Source organism: Calonectris borealis, chromosome Z (assembly GCF_964195595.1).
Source record: "Calonectris borealis chromosome Z, bCalBor7.hap1.2, whole genome shotgun sequence".
Taxonomy (NCBI): domain Eukaryota; kingdom Metazoa; phylum Chordata; class Aves; order Procellariiformes; family Procellariidae; genus Calonectris; species Calonectris borealis.
The window spans coordinates 42341926-42364061 of record NC_134352.1 but is presented as its reverse complement, the minus strand read 5'-3'; the positions used below and the strand labels follow the sequence as shown (position 1 = coordinate 42364061).

At 40.7% G+C, this 22136-nt stretch overlaps 1 protein-coding gene across 1 annotated transcript in view; it reads right to left on the bottom strand.

Annotated features, from left to right (window-relative positions):
• Positions 1-2300: 2300 nt before the first annotated feature.
• The window catches only part of GOLM1 (golgi membrane protein 1), a 35411-nt gene continuing 15575 nt past the window's right edge, over positions 2301-22136 (bottom strand). Inside the window, exons 4-10 of the mRNA XM_075136909.1 lie at positions 19435-19489; positions 18294-18396; positions 11605-11743; positions 7028-7157; positions 5486-5773; positions 3328-3441; positions 2301-2989 (exon numbers count right to left, since the gene is read on the bottom strand). Of these exons, the coding sequence (XP_074993010.1) occupies positions 2925-2989; positions 3328-3441; positions 5486-5773; positions 7028-7157; positions 11605-11743; positions 18294-18396; positions 19435-19489 (894 nt within the window). The 3' untranslated portion in view covers positions 2301-2924. The remainder of the gene's footprint in view (positions 2990-3327; positions 3442-5485; positions 5774-7027; positions 7158-11604; positions 11744-18293; positions 18397-19434; positions 19490-22136) is intronic.

Genomic DNA, 22136 nt, shown 5'->3' with positions numbered 1-22136 from the left:
ATTTCTCTGCTAAGGAGGCTGCATACCATTTTACATGTTTCCTTATCGAAATGATTAATATACTTGAATGCTTCTGGATCGTTGCCAAAGGAATGAAAATGCTGGAAAATGTAGCTGTAAAGATGGCAAACTGGTTCTAGTGCAGGGCACAGAGAATTCATCTGGCTTTTGCTGCCACCTTGTAAACAGTCACAAAAATCCTTCCCGTCTTAAAAATTTTAAACTACATGACAGCCTTTGGTATTTCTCCAAAGGAAGCAGCAAGCAAAAGAGAAACCAAGTTCCACATCATTTACAGAACTAAGAAAACAGGAATGATCATCTTTTCCGTTTTCATTAACATTAGAAGACGATGAACTGTACAGAATAAGGTGAACACACAGTAGAAAAGATTACTTTTATTTTAAAATGCTTATCTAAAATGGATCAGGCTTAGTTTTTAAAAAAACATCAAGGACAAGTGTTGATTTAACCCCGAGATGATTACAGCAAAGCAGCTTTCCCTGCCTCATGCAACTAAAAAGTCTCATGTTAGACAACACTACATAAACCACAGTTCCAAATGAATCTTGTTTTGTTCAACTGAAAGTCCTTTAATTTTAGAATTGTGTATAGTAGACATACAGGCCCCTTGTCTACTAGAAATCTACCCCCCTAGTTACAATCCTGTAGTACTTTAAGCCATTCCTTTATGCTTTTGAACATTGCTCTTACGCAGGTTTTCAGACCCCCGAGTGTTGGGGGTGTAACAAGTGTGCTTTGTACAAAGGTGGTCTTGTTTATGGAGAGAACAACATCTAGCTGGCTAGCGAGAAGCCCAGTCAGGTTTGGGTACTGTACAGAAATACAGCCAAAACAATTTGTTTTAAAATAATTCTCTGGCAATATATTAATCACCTTAAGGATTTTGTTTGTTTGTTTGGGATTTTACCAGTCTCAAGTTAAAACCATTCATTCAACTTGAATACAGTGTTTCACTGCACATTTTATGCTGTTAGAATATACTCTAACAATCACTATTACATTCCTGATTAACTTCATCTCAGCTATGTAATTGTTTACAGAGTAAGTCCTAAGAAAATGTCCCTTTTACTCAGAATATGTGTAAACATTTTGATGTTAAAACATGCCATTATTTGCAAAAAAAAACTTAATAGCCCAAGTTTCCCCATACTTGTCACTTAGAAGAGATGCTCATGCCTCCTTTTCTCTCCTGCTTAGAAGTATTTGTTTTCCCTCCTGTATTGACTGTAGTAGTCCAGACCAGTTAAGTCTGACTTAAATGGTGAAAAAACCAGAGTAACCAAGAACTCAGTAATGGAAGTTAGTGCTTTTCTTAGAAGAACTCAAGTTACAGGTGACAAGTCTATCAGTGAACTGTTTATATATTGAGGCTTAATAGGCACCATTTGACTTGAGCGCTGCCTTTCACTTGGTAACAACTAGTACTCCTTTCATACACAGAAGAACCAACCTTCCACTTGCATATTTAGGCATCTTAAAGTACAGGAGTTGTAAACTAGTACGCTGAGGAATGACACACCACAAAAGCAGTTACAAAATGAAGTGTATCAAGAGAAAGCCAAGACAAATTTGTATTTTCTTAAATGGAATTGCTGGTTGGGAAGTTAGTCATGTCTGTCTGCTGCCATGGTGTCTCGAGGGAGGTTGGTTCATACTCGCAAAGAGTGCTCCAAAGACAGGTGTCAGTCCCGAGAACAGACACAAATACCATCTCCAAAACAGCTGGCCACACGCAATGTAGGTTGGATTGCAGTTAAGGGTGCCTTAGTGGTAGTAGAAGGTATTTCTAGGTTATTGCAAGTAAACTAGTTTCTAGTTTACATTCAATTAGTTACAGAAAAGACAAAGACTACAGAACATTAGCAACATGATATGTTGTGCACAACTTCACAACAACTACAGCTTCACATGTGGGAGACAATGTCCAGTAAATGCATATAGTCTGGTTTACCTTCTTCAGAAGTCTGGCAGAGAAGATTAGTCACTTTGAACAGCTGAGCTTGCTGTTCTACAAGGCAAGCATTTGCCTTTCTACTTTTTAGCAGAAGATAGCAGCTGCGTGGAGTAAAGGGTAGTCGTAGCACGCCATTTCAGATGGCTTCTGTCATGAAAAGTTCAGGAGTTTGAATTTTTACACTCTGATCTTGTGCAAGTTAGTGGTAACTGAACCATACCATAGTACCAATCTTGTGAACAGGAGTCCAACAAAGCTTTCACAAAAATATTCCTGCTAATCTCTTACTGAGAAGACACTATTGTCAGATTTTTTTTTGTTTAACTTAAAAGCCAAGAACACAACCAGGACAGTGTTTCAGCCTGGCTACAGATAGTGTAAGCTAGCAATTTCATTTAGGAGGCCCAGGAAAATATATCATACTGCATAATATCTGAGGACTACAGTCATGCTTTCTGACTCTATCTACATTGCAGTGAAAAGGTGCCAGAACAGGCACAAGGGTAGACTGCAGCATGGGCCATTTTTCATCCTTCCCATGGTTTGTCAAGGTAAGTTAGCTCCTCTTAGAACTAGGCTGGGATTTCTCTACTGCGTCGCTCAGGGGAGAGATCCATCCTTGGCAGAAGACTGTCTCATCTACCACCAATCCACACATACTGTTATTGTGGTTACTACACTTACTGCTAGCTGGTTTCAATTTTATAATTGGTAGGAAGGAGTGAGTCATTGCAGAGGTCAAGCTGCTTTAAAACAAGCCTCCAGAGATCTAAGATGATTTTTTTCACCACTGAAACAGTACTAAAACTTCACAAGAAAATACTACTTCATTTGGGCCCTTATTGAAGCCTGAGGAGATAATCAAAACATTCTCAGATCACTTTGCAGTCATCATTCCTGCATTTATATGAGGAGGTGACTAAGTTGCATCACGAACTTCCTTTGTTCACAACCTCTGTCGTTCTTCACCTTGCTCAGATAAGTGGTTCTTCATATCTTCAGGATTTTGAACTAATTAGGGAGAAAGAAAAAGGTACAGAAATCTCTTTAAGAGGTAGAAGTGATAGTTCTTCGTCTAGAAAACAATCTACAACACAGCAGGAGAAATTCTGAAAGGACTGTTAAGTACTGTATAGCATAGCAAAGCTATAGATACTGTCCCTCTCCATCACATCTTAAACAGTAGCTTCAGTGATAACTACACAGAAAATAGCTCACACTGTCAACATGAGGGAAGGCTCAAAGAACAAATTAGCTAACTATATCTGCTACAGGATACCACTGAAAATATCATCTTAAAGTTTTCAGCATGTGGTAGTTAGGTTAAAACTTATTTTTTTCTTTTTTACCATTTTCAATCCCTGCAAGTGCTGCTTGCTTGTCCGTTTCTGATTCAGCTTCATTCTCATCTAAATTGTAATCAACATCCTTGTCCTGGTTCAGTGCTTCATGTTCCTGTTTGTCTGGAAAAATGTTAAAATTCATTAGTGTTATGCTATACCATAAGGTCATCTGCTCAAGAAACAGTTACTGTAACAATCTTCCACAGAATTTACTTTGCTGCGAAATGAATTGCTGTTCAGAGTAGGATTTTGTATTATCAACACAGCTTTTGCTGTAAATATTGTCTAAAGAGCTAGATAAAAGACAGAATCTTTTGGGATTTGGAAAGAGTAATAAAATTCAGTCAGCACTCAGATGGACAGAAAGGAAACGCATTAAACAATTTCAGAATACATTAAAGGATAGCCTAAGGAAGAGTAAAGCCTGAGCCCATGCTGAAAAGTTGACTGTGGTGTTGCTCTTCAATGTATCACCACCACCGCTAAAACGTATCTCAGCGTCCCCCCTTTCTGGTTTTAGTTTGCCCACCAAACAGAAAGCAGTGAATTAAACAAAAAAAAGTTTTGTGACATGCTAACTTGACACAAAAGTGCTTTTCTGTAAGAGATTTTCTTCACCCAGTAATTAATTCATCTCAAGCAACTTCTATTGACTATCTTAAGATTTCTTTATATAGAGAGCTCAGAAGTAAATAGAAACATTATTTCTGATTGCTGAACTACTACCCTTATTTTTCAGTTAACCAGCCAGAAAAAAACGTAACGGCATAGAGGTATAAGCATACCCCAGCTAAGAGAGGTCGGAGTCTCTGGTTCTGAATGTTCTCAAGCCAAGCCCTCTAACTAGTAACTGGCTTAGAAACAGACTTGAAAATTTTTAGCCTTATATTGTCCATGTTCAGACCACCACATCAAATAGATTTCTACAATTATAGACCTAGAGGTCTCAAACTTTTAACAGAAGCTTTTATTGAAAAGAGAGAGGATGCTCAGAGAACATAGAAGAAATCTTTTTCTACCTTAGGTTCCTTTGCCTACAAGGAACCTATGCAGTAAGGTATGGTATTTTTGTCGAACAATCAAGCCTGAAGAACATCCTGCTACTCTTTCTAGCACACAGAAACTCTTGACCTTTCACAGGCTCCATGGCAGAGTTTTTTCTTGCACTAATTGTTGGATGATTTTTTTACCTAATCCTTCTGCTATTTATTTCCATTAAAATGGAAGCAGTTTAGGTAACTTACGTATTCACATCTCTTTGGGAGACAGCCTGCTCTGGCCAGCATCTTTTTGGAGCAGTTGGAAAAATACTACTTTAGCAATGCAGATAAGATTATTTCACCCTGCCAAGTTATCAACAGTGTTAACACCATTACTCATGATTCTATGAATGCGTTTACTAGAAAAGCGTAAACAGCATTTTTTTGTGGGCACCAATTCCTGCTCTGACTGCCATAAGGCTTCCTCGTCATTACTCTGTCTGGGCTACTGGGTCCACCTGAGACTGAGTTCCTCAAGACAGAGAGAGGGATGTCTAGCTTCTGGTCAGGTTTAGGCACGACATCAATACTCTGCTGCTGGGAGCTGTGGAGACACGTGGTTCAGGGTCACATGTAGTAGATGCCACAAACTGCAGCTTTGCAACATCTGATCTGCAGTTTTGCAGGCTCACAATAATAAACTCAGCTACCTGAAGTCTTAGGTCGAGTTTTATTCATGCTAGCTTATTTTGAAATAGGGATAGCTAGCATTTACACATTGACACTATAAAAAGACTATCTGCAAAATGTCAGCACCTAGTATCTCTCTACTCACCAATGCTTTGGATGGTTAACATCTCATCCTTTTCAAATGCATCATATTCTTATAAAGCCTCAATACCAGAAAGTTTCGGGGCTTGTGCAGCCAATGGAGAGACAGACAGGAAGGCTGCTATGGTGATGCAGAAGAACCCGGCCTGGTAGCTCCATGTTGCACAAACAGAAGCCTCCATCTTTACCCACTGACCATAGAAGCCTGCTGGGGACTGACTATCCTTTTACATCTCACACCAGCCTTTATGAAACCTTACACTAAGTCCGGCCAGCTGCCACCGTTATTGCAGAAATCATGCCCACACTTTCACTTCTTTACTGTTCTTAACAATACGTGACATGCTACCAACCAGCCTTCCCAGGGGGCAAGTCGTCCTGCTTAGCATCGTAATTCAGGAGCTGCTCCCTCTCAATTTCTTCACTGGCAGCGTGCTCTGCTGACGGCTGTAATGCATCTTGCCCCACTACACGTTTTTCATCTTCAGGTGGATTCAGCTCCTTCTCTGACTCAGGCAGCGTCTCCTCGTGACCTGCAGCAGCCTTGAGTGAATCCTGTGGGTTTTTCAGTTCACTAGAAAGCTTCTCTTCTTCTGCCTTAGGCTCCTGTTTTTTGATGTCAGCTAGGCCATTTATTCTTTCTGCAAAAAAAAAAGATTCTGAGTGAAAAACCTAATGCCTTTCAGTGGTGGCACAAGTTAAAAACCTTTAATGAATACTGCTTTATCTTTCTCACTCAATTCTTGTTTTTCCTCTGAAAGAGTATCATCAACCACATCAGTTCCAAAGAGAAAGACAAAGAAGACAACCCATGTTTTTCCTACTGGGAACAGCTAATGGATGAGACTTGTACAGTCTACTGTGGCATTTTTTACTGTCCACAGATTCACGCTTCCACCTACTTAAAATTTTGGTATGTGCAGTTAATAAATTGGGGAGGTGAAACAGAGCAGTTGAAACAAAAATTGCAGTGTGCTCTGTAAGCATCAGGTTTCTGTGTGTTACATTTCGTTACTAACAATAAAACTGATCTGGTGTTCAAAAGTGGCTCAGGACAAAGCAGTCACGTGGGCAGATTTGCAAGTAAATCAAGGCTATTTTTATTTTTAAATATGAAGAGGAAGTGCAGGAGGGCTATTACTTTTAGCAGACATTACTGTATCTTTTTTCCTGTGTATCTGTATTTTTAACTAAAAAAATCACGATAAAATTTGCCTGAATAAACTATATATAGATGTTGTCTTCAATTGATAGCTCTCTAAAATGAGAGTTGCGTGATCCTCAGATAGCACGTAAGAATAATTAAATAGGAAATGGAATTTCTATCACACACAGTGCTATGCGAGACCAATGCTCTAGGATACACCCATTCACATTAATAGTTTCTGAGAGTTTAGTGCCAAAAGCAACCATTAGGTTAACTAACCCGATCTCCCACGTATCATTTCCTTTACATGCATTTTGCTCAGTGACAACATGGATGTGTGTTTGTTTAAAGCCTAACTTTCAGCTATTCCGTAGGGTGGGGAATCTAGCAGGCTAGATATGTCAAACTTACTAAGAAAGCAAATTTTAAACGTGCTTGAAAATCATTGCTTCCAAAACCAGGATATTATTCTCCATATTAAATGAGGAATAAGACTCCAGAATTGTAAATATTTGTATTTTCCTTTACATGCAATATGTCAATTACAACAAAACCGAACCAGTAGAAATGCTAGTAATAAAAATGCTTGAATAGACATTGTACCTCTCCACAGCTGGAAAATTGATTATAGTTCATCTACTGGTGTCACTTTCTCCATCTTCATCTTGTGTACAAAAATGTTTTTAAATGTTCAATTAAATTACAAACGTTCTTAACCAGTTGCTAGTAAGACAGATTTCCAGCTCACCTTTAGCCTGCAGCGGGTCTATCTTTTTTACTGTAGGTACTGCTTTAGGTACATCTTCATTGTGTTTCTGCTGTTCCAAGTCAGCCTGCTTGAACTCGGTTTGCTTCACAGCTGGCAGTTGAATATTAACCTATGAAGTTATATTACACAGATAAGCATTGGTCTATATAACTACTCCTGGATTTGGAAAGGGAAGTGGAAGTTCAATAAGAATTCAGTAGGGGGAAAAAAATCCTAACACACTTGGAAATATTGGGACTGAAATTTTTATTGGCGATGGAAGTACCATACAATCTTGAATATGCAGTGATGTTTCTACGTAACCGCAACACATGGGGAGAATTTAACACACCTTGTCTAATCTAATTGCAGCTAACCATGAGGTTACTGTTCTTGGTTAGTGTTGCACAGGAAGCACGACCTTATTCTCTGCGGGTCACAGAACTGTAACACCACACATTTCTCCACTGTTGCCCTGCTACCGTGTCAGGGTCAGCAGAGCAAAAAAACCAGATGGCATTAACTACTGTTAGTAATCCACGGGGACAGGTAAACTGAGTTTGGGCATAATAAGACTTCAATTAAGCAAGCCTGTACAGAACTGGTCTAAAACTATGTTTAATGCAGGATTAAGAGAAGAAAAACATAAATCAACCAACTAGACAACAGTATCTGTTTAACGTGATGGAGCTTACTTAAGAATGTATTACATACTGGTACCAGGCTGCTCTCAGCATCTGACCTGCTTAAAGATTAATGGCTAAGACGTACACCACCTTGAAGATCTTCCAATTTAGTGATTAAAATTCTATGTACAACTTCTACTCATATTAGCATTTAATTGCCTGAGAGCTACGTCAATTCACACAAACACTGAACATGAAATGTGCCTGGAGCCTGTGCTGTGCTATACTAGCTTCGGTGCAAAAAAACAGGCTGTAATGAAACTGTTTGTTCCATGCGGATTTTTTCTTGGGGTTTTGATTTGTTTAAAAAATAATCAGAAGATGCAGAGAAAGAACAAGCATACAGACATTTAGAGACATAAACCTTTTTATACCTGGTACTATACAAATTAATAGGAAGCCTTATGGTACAGAAAGTCATGCAGCCAACAGAAAGTTTTCTGTTACGATTGTTGATAAGACTGTAGCTACTCGTTCTAAGCAGGTCACTAAAACACTTGTCAATTGTTCATGCAGTCATTTGGAAAAATGTCTGCAGAGAGAAGTGGTTAAATAACCACGAAGCCAAAGCTGTAGAGGATTTGTAGGATACGATTACTTGGCTGTTTTGAAAATGTTTAAGCTCAGTCAAAGCCAGGCAGAACTAGACCTTATTGGGTCAACACCAACATCAACAACAAATAATCTAGCACTAACTCTTATGAAAGCTTGAGAAGCGAATATTACCACAGAATATTTGGTTATCGCTGTGAGGATATTCAGAACTCCTCCATCTTCCTTCAGTCATTAAAACAAAAATGCTGTATTTAAAAATGCTTCTGGTCACGCTGTACAGTAGAAATCATCGGAAACTGAACATAAGATCATTTTTCACTTCATGTTGGGCATGAATTCTTCTGTAAAAATACTGAGCCTGCACTTAATAGCAAGAAATTACCTCTTAATTAAATATGCAAAAGCCCTTAACTTCTATTATCTTAAATTTCTAGCTCAGTAATTTTTAATGACGGTATCAAATAAATTAAAAGAGTGTATGCTGAAAAGATTTTTTAAGTTGAAGTGGTTGGATAAAAAGATAATAATTGGAACATGTTGTATATTCCTCAACCAAGAAGTATACTTCATTCCTTAAAACAGAGAGCTGCAAGAAAAGCTTTATATTTATTAACCAACCAATGCTTCATTTTCTTTCTCCTTTTTATTTTAACTCTGACCTTTCCATTACATAAGCATGTACATCTTACAAACAGGAATTATTCCAGCTAAAAACATACATAGATTTCCTCAGGGTCACCTTGCACTAATGATAAGTTACTCAGCTTTTGTACAAGCAAAGAGTTGCAATCCTTGAGCAAACAGCTGAGAAGGTTACAGCTGGACGTAAGAAACACTGTCACAGATACTAGAGAACACAAGCAGACAAAATTTATTTAGGCTGTAGCTGTATTAGTGGTTATTTCATCTGGGACCATCCCATCTATAGATTAAGAGGAGAACAGATAACCTGCCCTGCCTAACCTGCTGCCTACTTTGAGTAAAGATTGCCTCCAGCTATGGGACTTGTTGCAGGAGACTGAAATTGTCCTGCAGAGGGGCTTCAGCCAAACTCCTCAGGTTCCTTCTGGGATGGTATCCCCTCCAAACTGGAAATGGTAAAAAAAAACACCAAACCCCGAAACAACAACAACAAAAAAGCACCTGGTACAAGTAATGTAATTGAAAATCTCCTGCAAAGCAACACTAGAAATTAAATTGACCACCTCTCTAGAAAGGTCTTCCCCACGTCAACTTTCCAAATAGTTAGTATTTTACATCTTGACATTAAACAAGATACATTTGTTTGACAAACAAATGTATCATCTCCAAATGATGGGCTTTTTATTTACTTATTACTATGTATTTACTATTACTATTATTACTTTTTATTTACTTATTTGACACTGTTGATAAAAATTATTGACAACAAGAGCTTTCTTTTTTTTTTCTTTTTAAAGGGACAGCTGGCTAGCATTTCCTGCCTCTAATGCTCCATTCATCTTGCAGCTCTCATACAACGCAGGTGCCCAGGATAAAAGGTCACAAACTTCGTCAGTTCTCTCTCCCACCATTTTACATAAAGGACTGGGCACAGACTGGAACCACTACCCGAACACCTAGGGGTCTCTGGCAGACATTTCAGACATTTTCTCCCACCCATTTCCAGCTATTTGCAAAACCCAGCTTCAACCCTTGTTGCTTTACCCTTTCCACTGCTGAAGTCATCAAATTGTTTCTGCTAGTAGCCTTTTCCTAGCCAAAGTGAAAAGGGCATATACCACCAAACCCCCACTGCCTTTTGCAACGAGAGTTGGCCACCCAGGTATGGGGGAAAGGCCCCGTCGCAATCACGTGTAAAAAATGTAACTTCTGTAACTGATGCTCACAGGCCTGAAGAAAGGGCTACTTCGGTATGTGGAAATGCAATTAGTTGCCTTCTCGCCCAGGAGCTTCACTGCATGTTTACAGGGCCACCTGTATCAAGTTTAACCAATTGAGTCTGTGCTGGTTTTGGCTGGGATAGAGTTAATTTTCTTCACAGTAGCCAGTAGGGGCTATGTTTTGGATCCGTGCTGAAAACAGCGTTGATAACACAGGGATGTTTCCGTTACTGCTGAGCAGGGCTTGCACAGCGTCAAGGCCTTCTCTGCTTCTCACACCCCGCACCAGCGAGCAGGCTGGGGGTGCACAAGGAGTTGGGAGGGGACACAGCCGGGACAGCTGACCCCAACGGACCAAAGGGATATTCCATACCATATGACGTCATGCTCAGCATATAAAGCTGGGGGAAGGAGAAGGAAGGGGGGGACATTCGGAGTGATGGCGTTTGTCTTCCCAAGTAACCGTTAGGTGTGATGGAGCCCTGCCTTCCTGGCGATGGCTGAACACCTGCCTGCCGATGGGAAGTAGTGAATGAATTCCTTGTTTTGCTCTGCTTGCGCGTGCGGCTTTTGTTTTGCCTATTAAACTGTCTTTATCTCAGCCCACGAGTTTTCTCACTTTTACGCTTCAGATTCTCCCCCCCATCCCACTGCAGGGGGAGAAAGCGAGCGGCTGTGTGGGGCTTAGTTGCCAGCTGGAGTTAAACCACAACAAACTCCTATCGCTGACCAAATCCTGCTTCACCGAAGAAGCATCAGTAATTCACAGGCCAGGACAACAGGATGATCTGAAATTTCCTTTTCTGAGGATTTCCTCCTGTCCTCTGTACCCCAGGAAGAAAAAGTCAAGTGGCACACAGCCACCCTATGCAGCAAGCTTGCCCTACCCTAGTGAGCCTTCTCGTGTCACAGACAGCAACGCCTTTCGTGGTTCTTTGACTCAGAATGTCCAAAAGCAAACAGCTAAAACACTTGATCTTCCCCTCATTCCCACTGTAAAAGGCTGAAATTAGGATTTCTGTGAAAATTCATAGCTGATGGACCTCAAAGACCCTTGGACTACAATACCATAATTCAGGGCTTGCTGCTACTCTGAAGTGATTCACAATTTATCCTCAACATACATCATCAACACACAAAGCAACTAAGTCCTTCAACAAAGTCAAAAGGAGGTGTGAACCAAAGCTCAGCAGTGTAAATATTCTTTAATGGGCTCTACACCACTTCCAACATCACCTCTCAAATTCTGCCCGTCTCAGAAAAACAATGATTTGGAGTCTCCTGCAGGACTTCTGCCTTGTTTTATCCTTGGAATCACTCCATTTCCCATAGATCAGACACATTCAACAAATGTGAAGGAAAGCAGTGCAAAACTTAACGAGATGGGCTAATGTTAGTTGAAGATAGCAGAAAGGTGGAAAACCCCTTAAGAATTACAAAGAAAAAGATTTTTAAGAAATTACCCAAGCCATACCTGGCTATTTTTTTTTGAATCTTCTGAGAAGTCTTTGTTTTCTTTGATCTGTAGTACATCACTACCCTTTTTTGTAAGCTCATCTATCCTTTCTTCACACTGTTCTTTTAATTCTTTCATCTGGTTGATGCACTGTGACCTGGAGAAAACATGAACAAGTGAGCAATTGTTAACTTTCACCCACACTCTTTTAAAATGTTCTTTTGTAAAATGATTTATTGCTTTTTTTCCCCCTCATTTTATTATTTTCTTAGTTCTATTATCTGTGCTTACATTTGAGAAGTCAGTAGGAAAAAATCAGGTGTTAACTTAAGTCCTAAGGATAAAGTCATGGTGCAGGCAGTCCAAGTTCTACTGGAAGAAAATAATTTAAACCGCTTTTGCTAGACGAGCTCAACAAGCTACATGAATTTTCTTGTCTTTCGCTAACCACTCGATTTCAGTTAAGTCAAAATCAATTTTGTTCCCTGAAGCATTTCTAGTACGATAGCAGAAATGCATATTTGGATTTTAGCTAGGAAAAGGAAACAGCAAGGTACTAGTTGAAATAAAAAACAGGTGTAAGCTACTGCTAGCAAACTGAATACCTTTTCTTGGTATTTCACCAAAGTGCAGTGCTGCAAGACGTAACAGAACATACGTTACAGAAATGGAGTTCATCAGTAGCTATTATAAGTTCCAAAAGGAATACTTCCTGAAGATGCAAGTGTTGTATATCTTTTATATACTTTTAATAGTTGCACAGTGCCATTAGTGCCTTAACCTTCGTGACACCAGAGGTCTTCTGTTTGCAATTCTGTAGCCTGCTTTTCCCCCTCACAGCTCCATAACCTCTAGGTAAGCCCCAGGCTGTTGCGGCAGTGTTTTCCCCTTTTGTGGCTGTGTTGAAGATCCTATGCAAACCCCAGGAGTGTTGTCAAGCCGGGTTTCCCACGGGAAGTGACTCCATCAGGGCAAGATCACCCTTTCTCCCCCACTTTCTTCATAACCTGTTTCGTAACGTTTGGTTTATATTAGAGGAAGAACAAGACCTAGTGATAACAAGGCAGATAAGCATTACGCCGTAACACACATGCAGAAGGCTTAGAAACTAGTCACCATACGACCCCAAGCGTGCTTTGATCCCATCGTGAACAGGAACAAGCAATAGTGGGTTTGAGTGGATCCTGATGAGAAGTGCACCATGCTGGAGGGAAATGCGGTGAAAAATCATCATCGTTGTCAGCACTCACTGCACTGGAGAGCGTGCCCAAGGAAGAGGCTTGGCTGGGGACCACACGGCTTCTCTTCCCTGTTGGCCCCAGCGGCAAAGGTTGGGGTTTTTTAAACCTTTTTTCCATTCTCTCTCTCACCTTTGTTTTCTTCCGCTCTAAGGTAACTTTGAGTTCAATGTATACCATCAGCTACAGACCCTGCAAACACATCTTTCTGCGTGGAAAAGCTTCCTCAGCATCCTGTGGGCAACAACATGGACAACATACTGCAAATTTTACCTCCCCTTCACTAAGACAGAAGAGAGATGAATTTCTGAGCCTGGCTCTGGCAGAGTGTTAATACCCCTGGTGTAACAGCAGCTGGTTCAGATGGGCATGTTCCAGTTTCTCAAGCTGCAAATAAGCTACTGCCTAATCCAGAGGAATTCTCAGGGCACGTGCCCTCTACGACAGCAAATCACTCATTTATACTGTGCTTTCACCCTTCTCCACCCCCCGCTTTAAAAACAAAAAATCTGTTCTGTAGTTCATACCCAGAAAGGAAGAAGAGTGATAGACAGCTATGCTATGAACTGGCAAATTAATTACCTTATGAGCTGACAAATTAATTACCTTCATTACCGTTTCTTCTTGACTAGGCATTATTCTAAAGTTTGATTTTGCTAATGCTAATACATGGAAAAGTCATCAAAATAAGCAGTGCTTTGTAAGTCAGTGAACACCAGAGACAATAAAACAACGTAGGCTTGAGTTATGCACACATTCAGTTATTTCTAGGAAATAAAAGGACATCAGAATTGCAACCTGCACCTCAGTTTACAAGCTTGCAAAAGATGCAGTATACAGACAACCTGGAGATACAGAAACCTTTTGTAAATGCTCTTTCATCCCACACTGCACATGAAAATAAAGTTCACTTAATATCTGTGACAAATCCTTATCATTTTTAATTTATTATCTGTGAAGGAGTCACTTCTTGAAAAAGGGATTTCTGGAGATTTGAATACTCTACTTATGCATGCAACAACTTCCGAAACACAAGAACACACTAGTTTCTCCACCTCATCCCATCGAGATGACATACGTCAAATGTGCAAAACCAGTGCTCTTAAATTCAGTCTCTGTAGTATGTTTTCTCTCTCACAAGATTAAATAGAGTTAGTTTCTGTGATAAACAGCTCACCTGCACGCACACAAATAAGCCCAACTAATACCCTGCCCAGCTGCTCTCAGGCCCATCACAGGAGCCATCAGCCCATGCAAGGCCCACCTCCATGAGTCCAAAGGAGCAGAGAGGAACAAGCGCAGCGGGGAGCCTAAATTACGGACTCAGAAGAAGGGACACCCTGTCCAGACAACCCCACAGCCCCAGGGCTGTCTCAGGTCAGCCTCAGCCCTCACGTCCAGGTGTGAAACCCATCAAGATCAGTCAACAGGACCAAGCCATTTCCTGCCCAGGGTGGGGGACACATTATGGGTTGCAGGGGTAGAACATGTCAGGACTGCGCAAACCTTATTATGGGACCAAAAGCAGGCAAAGCGATGGATCTCTGGTAGGAACAAGCATGAGAAAAGAGAGAGATAAGGGGATGAACAAAATCGGTCTCATGTAAACACATTGCTGGTCGGTGCGCTTGTCTGGCCTTGCCCTGCACTTGATCAGCACAGTCTGTCCCATTTCTTATTAAATGCCTTTTTGACTCTTTCCTGGGTGAGGGACTCTCTACTCAGCGTGTGTATGTGTGTGTACAGGCGTGTGAGTGCCGCAGCTGGAGTCAGGCCGGGGTGGGAGGGCTGCGGGTGGGCAGTGCAGGGACTGGTGCCAGCCAGTTCTTACGTACATGAGCACGTTTGGCACTAGCAGACCTCCACCCTCCGGGGAGCGGGATGAGGCTACTGGTGTTGTTCGTGCTCATGAGTGCCTCGTGTGTCCATGTTAACCTGCATACCTGGCCACGTAGAATCACAGAATCATAGAATCATTAAGGTTGGAAAAGAACTCTAAGATCATCAAGTCCAACCATCAACCCAACACCACCATGCCCACTAAACCGTGTCCCTAAGCGCCTCATCTACACGTCTTTTAAATGCTTCCAGGGATGGTGACTCCACCACTTCCCTGGGCAGCCTGTTCCAAGGCCTGACCACTCTTTCAGTAAAGAAATTTCTCCTAATGTCCAATCTAAACCTCCCTTGGTGCAACTTGAGGCCATTTCCTCTCGTCCTATCGCTAGTCACTTGGGAGAAGAGACCAACACCCACCTCACCACAACCTCTTTTCAGGTAGTTGAGGTCTCCCCTCAGCCTCCTCTTCTCCAGGCTAAACGTATCGGCATGCTCTGCGTGCACAGGAACGGACGTGCAGCCTCTCCCCTCCCAGGCTGCTGGATTTGCTGCCCCCACCCCCACCATGAAAAACAGAGCACCTTTGTCCTCCAGGAGCATCTATCATCAGCTCCTTTCATCCCTGCCAAAAAAGATTACTGGTGCACTCACACCCTTACACTTGTCAGTGCTGCAAATATCAAACTAATCACCAGACTTTTTACAAGTAGCAAAATTTCCAAAAAAGCGGCTACGTAACAAACAAAGCTCCTAGGAATCAAAATGCATCTGAATATTGAAATATCTTCAAAGGATCAGTCCAGAGGCTTCCATTTCTCTCTGGCTGCTGCAGGGGAGAAGGGTCAGTGCTGCCAGCCAGCCTTTGCTGAACAAGCTCTAACGCAAGCAGATAGCACTGGGCGCAGTGTGAACCAAGGGCATCTCGGTAAGTTGATTGCTGAGGAACTTGCACTCTTTTTGCCCACAATACACAGTTAAGCTCACATAACTCCTGCTGACTTCTGTATGGAAAACGCTAAGCTTGCTCAAAAAAAAAAAAAAATTGCTAAGATGAAACTTCAAGACAGGCATGAGAAAAAAATATGATTTTTGTGCCTTCTAAATTTTGTTCTTATGCTTTCCACACGCACAACCGATTTTATCACTGTTTTCTACAGTGCAATATCCAATTGCTTAAAGAGTGTTTTACAATGTGTGCAGTTAAAAAAAGGCATTTGACTTCCATCAGCTTTTTATGACATTTTCAATTATACAGTAATACTCTCTCTTCATTTTTCCACTGGGCAAATGTACTTGATACATAAGGTGTGAGACCTTCATCCAGATAACTCCAAGTCAAAGGAAGAAACACTGGCATAGCACAAAAGCAGGTCTAATGCCCCCACCTGCCAAGGCCTACTAAAGATGAACAGAGAGGCAACATGTTGGTTTACTCCTAACATTGAGGGGAGGAAGAACAACAGATTAAAAGTAACATTTTGAGTCTTTCTAATACTTGTTTTTCTAGGCCCATAATCATGTTGGAAAAAGGTTGGTTGTAAGCATTTAAAATGTCAGTATTAAGTAAGCATTTAGTAACAGCAAAGAGGACTGTATGCAACCAAGTGCAGTCAGACGTATGTTTCTACAACTACCAGAACACAAAGTTAGTAATGTAACTTACTACAACAGTAAAATATTAATGTTCCAACCTCCCCCCCAAAGGTACACAACAAGCAACATTTAAAAAATACGTTTATATACGTCCATGCTAGAATTGTGTGAATGCTATATATAAAGCATTGGGTATAAAGCATTGCATGAAAATTTGAGTGCAAAGTTTGTTTTCCTCACTTGCATAGCTACAAAAAAACCCAGAAACAGAAAATGAACACTTAAATGTCAGCCAGCAAAGCTAGTGAAGAAAGCGTAGCTCCTTGACTGAGATAACTGCTTTTACGGACTCCAGGGGAGAGACTGCAGGAAACAGTGCACCTGCCTTAGGACCAGCTGGAAGCAGACCAGCTGGCTGAGTCCCTATTCAGCTGGCACATGGCTGAATTATCATGCCCGTCTCTACATCTACCCTGACATAAGCAAACCCATCTTCACCAACTGTAACTTGTTCAGCTCTTCACCTTGAGCCAGCCTTGATCCTGGAGCTGTACCCTCCAGATCTTAAACAGATGTTAAACAAAGAGGGATTCTTTACAATACACTCTGACGAGCAGGGATGCTCTGTCGGTGATTTCCTCAACCTGTACTTGAAAACATTTCAAGGGCAATAAACCTGAGTTTTCAGAGACCAGACTCACTACATTTGCCTTGTATCACTTCCGCGTATGTGTATATCAATCCAGTGCTTCAATGATGTACCCTCTCATGTAGAGCATGACTGTACAGCACATACATACGCCTACAGATCGATTTATTCTTGCTGATCTCAGCCTTACAAGATGCTGGCAAACCAATACTCTAACTAGCAAAGAACTATCAACAGACGTCCAGGAGTCCCAGCTCTGTCACTTAACTAAACGGCAAAGAGATGGTGCTTAACAACTGTGGTACACAACAAACCTGGAGGGAAAAAGTACCTTAACAGACAGATAAGTGCAATGTGGCTTAATAAAAGGTTGGTACAAACTTAAGCCTCCAACTTCCTTCTACTTTTCTGTTAGAAGTCCTAAATTACTAGAACTGCACTAATACAATCCATCTGGGTCATCATTATTAAATGAGTAATAATGCCCTAAAAAAAAGAGCACACAACCAATTGGTATTCAGTAAGTATCCCAAAAGCACTAATACTAATCCTCAATTCTTAAGCAGGGGAATAAAAAGGAAAAGTATTTCAAGTTTGGCCTGCAGAATTCAAGTTCTTTGACTGAGCTTTTAGCCTATAAAGTCTGTAAAAAACAGTGGCTGCTGGAAAAATACATATCACTACAGCAATTATATTCTTGATGGAAAATCATCATGAGAACATGCAAACAGCAAATTCTGTTGGTTTTCTACATCTACACACCAGAGGGAAGATACAATAGGATGTGAACACAGGTAGAGGGAACATTATTGAATAGAAAGAACCCAGGAGAAATTCCTAGAAATACCAGAAATGTTTATTTAGTGTAAGGATACGGATAAGCAGTTCTGTTCAGTTATCCATGCCTTATAATTCAGTGGGAAATCTCAACAAAAATCATGACTAGGTATGAACAGTAATGCAGAACACATGGCTCTGACCATAACTGTACCAGAAATTTTCTGAGTCCTCTGGCAGCTCAGTAAGGTACAGCTTCTCATCAGGTATTCCCATATCTTAGTTCTTAAACTTCTTCAGAGTTTAGCCTCTTTGTGTTTCAATTTTCCCCCCAATTCTTAAAGGAGAATATTGCTACCTTTCTCCTCTTGCAATGGAAGGAACATCAAGAAGTGTGGGAGAAGTCTGTGTATACTGAGATGCTGAGCGTTGCAAGGTCTATGCTCTTCTCCAAGATCAACTGTGAGCAATTTTAGAAGATGTGTCAGGTGTTACTTTCTCCATAAAACTGTACCTTTACTAACAGTGTTATAGCTATCACAAGAATACACTGGGTTATAACCAAGTCACCTACAGCTCCAGAAGCCATCTTTTAGAAAGAACATACTTACAGGTCATATGAGAACTTCCTCTGAAGGTTAGTCTGGTTCTTCTGAAACCAGTGAACATCCAGGTGTAGCTTTCCATATTCTGTCTGTAACTCTTTCAAGTGTTCTGACCAAAACAGGATTAAAATATATATTAAAATATACACATATGTATACCTACATATATTACCATAGAAGTATCAAACAACAGATCGATAGTAAGCATGCTAACTCCATTCATCTGTCATGGTCACTACATTTGGTATACAAATGCATAGATAATTGTTGAATTTATTCATCAAAGATGCACAGGATTGGGTATGAATAGCCTTTCAGCCTAACATATTAACAAAACCAGTGTAACATAGATTTTTTGTCCTCCTTAAGGAATACCCTTAACTTGTTTGCAAACGCTTACTCAGGGTTTTCAAGGTTTCAGCCCAGGAAATCTTTAGGTCTATGAAATACTAATCAGAAGATAGTATGAAATGGCATTCATGTATATCAGCCATCTAAAGACAAGGTTACAACGCCTCCCTGAATAATATGCAATCTACAATTAGTTCCTCAAGAACAGAGGCATCTACCATTTAGAGTTTTCTTCCCGATAGAAAGCTCTCTTTGAGGGCACCAGCAGAAGGCACCACAACATACTTACCTGTTTAGAGAACTTAGGATCCGTTCCCCAGACTTCCTGAGGAATAAATTGCTAACAACAATTTTGAAGAACCAACAGGAATAGAAATGAATTATACCAAGTTTTCTTATTTAATATAGAAGTTTGTGAATTCCCCTGGTGCTAAAATGCACGACCCAAACACCTCAGGGAGGAATGCAAGAATACACTGCAAAAGGTAGAATGAAGAATAAATATAGTAACAATACACACAGAAGCTAGTTTTATTCTGTATTACTTTGTATCATAAGGGTCAGGAGTCCTACGTTAAGCACTACATGGACAAATTCTTCTACCGTTGAGGCAGATTAGTCTGCACTTCACTGAACTGGAACTATGCAGATGTAGGATCTAAGTCACCACAGCTCCTGCAGCGTCCCCAGGACTTGAAGAAAGGCAGCATTCTCAGAAGACACGAGAAAAATGCAAGTCTTAAAAACAGGGGGCTTAAAAACCAATATGAGAGACATGTAGAGGGGCATTACATACCTCGTAGACTCTGGATCAATCGTTCATTTCCTGTGATGTTACTCATCAGCACTGCCTGGAAGGAGCAAAACAGAAAACAGTGTTCTAATTGCAAAGGACCTCTGTTACCATTAATATTATAAACAACACCAATCAAAGAACTTGTACAAGATCTTTTCTTTGCGAAGTGCTAGGTTACAGCCAAACACAAAAACTTTTAGCTGCTAAATAGAGATTTACTATTACAAACAACAAACACTCTTTTTAAGCCAGATTTCCGAGTAAACAGCAGGGGGAAGGGCGGGGAGGAGGGGAGAGATATCCCTGCACTTAAATAAAAAGAGGAGGAATTTAAAGAGTCCACTACTAAAATTGCTTGCTGTTTTATTCTGGTTTAATCTCACGATTGCAGTCACAGTCAGATTTACTGTATTCATCCCTTGAAGGAAGAATACAGCATAGTACAGCTCACTATCAATTACCCTCTCACAGGGAATCAATACACCTGCATTCAGGCATGCAAGGATGAGCTATGAAAGCATTAGTCATAGAGCAGCAAGGAGCTATACAAAAGCAACGTGAAGCCCTCGCATTGTATCACTTTTTTAACTATCCTCTCCCTCACTTTGATAAGAAAGTGCTAGAGTGACCTCCTTCCATTCTCTCACTTTGCTCTCTCTCATTCTGAAGAGGCAGTCAACACCGGAACATGTTCTGTCCGTTCTTTCATCAATCCCCCTCTACCAACTCATATATACACATGCCCCAAAACACCTGAATGTTGACAGAACTAAGGCAAGCCTAAATGAAATTAATTCCTGTGAGCCAGATGTCAGGATAACTCAGATTCATATTTAGAAAGTCTGGTGCAGAAGAGTCTTCTTAAGATTACAAAAAGATGAGATCCACCGACCCTTCAGAAACGACCCAGTCCAGTCTTAGGAGTTTCTTACACTTCACTGCCAATTTCTTCATTACCCTTTTCCCAGGAAACCCCAGTGTTCTGCACGGATCCCCGATCAGGATACGTCAAGTCCCCAGTTTCCCAAAGTTTCTTCTCAAGTACTGACGTGTAAGTATGTTAACATCACTTTAATGCAAAGAAATACCTGCATCCACTCTGTCTGCCCAAGTCACCCTGAAACACTGACTACACTTTCACCGCCTTTTTTCACAAAGACTACAGTAATAAGTGCCCGTTGATGAAGGAAAGCAAAACGTTCGATCAATCTGAGTGGGATAGCACGTAGCAGAGGGGTAGATTTCTCTTTTGTTGACCCTTTAAAGAGTCCCAGTTCAAAGAGGCGGTCATTTATGTGTTGATGAAGAGGCTGCCATTTTCAGCTCAATAAAAGAAATATTCCTACACCATTCTATACATACAGCCGGTCCGTGAACACTGCTGTGAAACCTCAAGAGCAAGGGCCTTGCTCCTTCGTTACAAAGGAAAAAATAATAATAACAACATGAATAACAACATATACTTAAGATCGTTTAATACCTCTCCCTCTCCCTTCTCATAGGACAGGTGAAAAAAAGGACTTGTTTTCACTGGTTTATAGAGGAAAGGAAGTTAATGTTTTGATGGAAATGCCAAGTTTTGCTAATGCGTAAGCAACGTAACCAGGTTGTTCCATGATTATCACTTTCAGGGTTTCCAGCATTGGCCGTTACCAGAAGCTGTCAACGGACTAGAAAAATCAGTGTGACATGGCAATTTTATGTTCCCACAGTTTGTTGTGTTCTCTTTTTTTTCTTAAACTCCCAAATACTAGGACCCCTTATTTGACAGTAAAACAGACAAGTGTTCAATGTTTTGTACATTAGGAGAATAATAACTGTGATTAGCTGAAGTGAGTAAAATGATTTGCCATGTGAAAAAGGCTCCTTAAATCACAACGCAGCGGGGGGAAAAAAGCGTGCCTTGGTCTTTCTGGATTGCATATAAAACTTCTTTCGGCAATGCCACACCTACCTCCCTGAATATGTGGGTGAGAGTCCAGGAAAAAAAACACGAAAATCGAGTTAGCTGTTTAACGTGAGCAGGAAATACTGTTTAATAATTTACAGGGCAGTGCTCCAACTCCCAACTTCCAATCCGACTCTATCAATACCGTCAGGCTTTCCATTCCTCCTTCAGTCATCCAAGTGTTACTTAATCTTCACCTCATGGCTGTGAGTTAGGCAGACATTATTTTTTGGAGCGGGGTTTATGCAGGTCAAGAAAGCAAACTGCTGGGAAGCACTCAGCAAACACATGCCAAAACTCCAGGAAGAAACTCACATTTTAAATCTCATTCAGCCCACAAAACAATACCTATGATCCCCAGGAGCAAGAATCCAGCTTCTGGAAACTCACTATATCACCATATCAAAATCTGATCTTCTGTGACAGAGTAACCCTGTAACATGGAACCAGCTTGCAAAAGTGTCTTGCACAGAAGTCCTTGTGACTACCACAGAGGAAAAGTCAGTCTCCTGATTGGAGTCAATGCTGTGGAGAGCAGGTCTTCAGAAACCAAAAATCAAAAGCCACACTGCCACCAGCAGTGATGGAAAAATCTTTCTCCAGCTGGACAGCAAATTTTTTAATGACAACTGCCAGAGGTATATTTATTTTTTTTATTCACCACAGAACATGTCTACATAAGTCATACTCCACTTAAGAAACACAAAAGTTAAAGTTATTGTTTAAAAAAAACCCAAAACAATGCAGAAATACC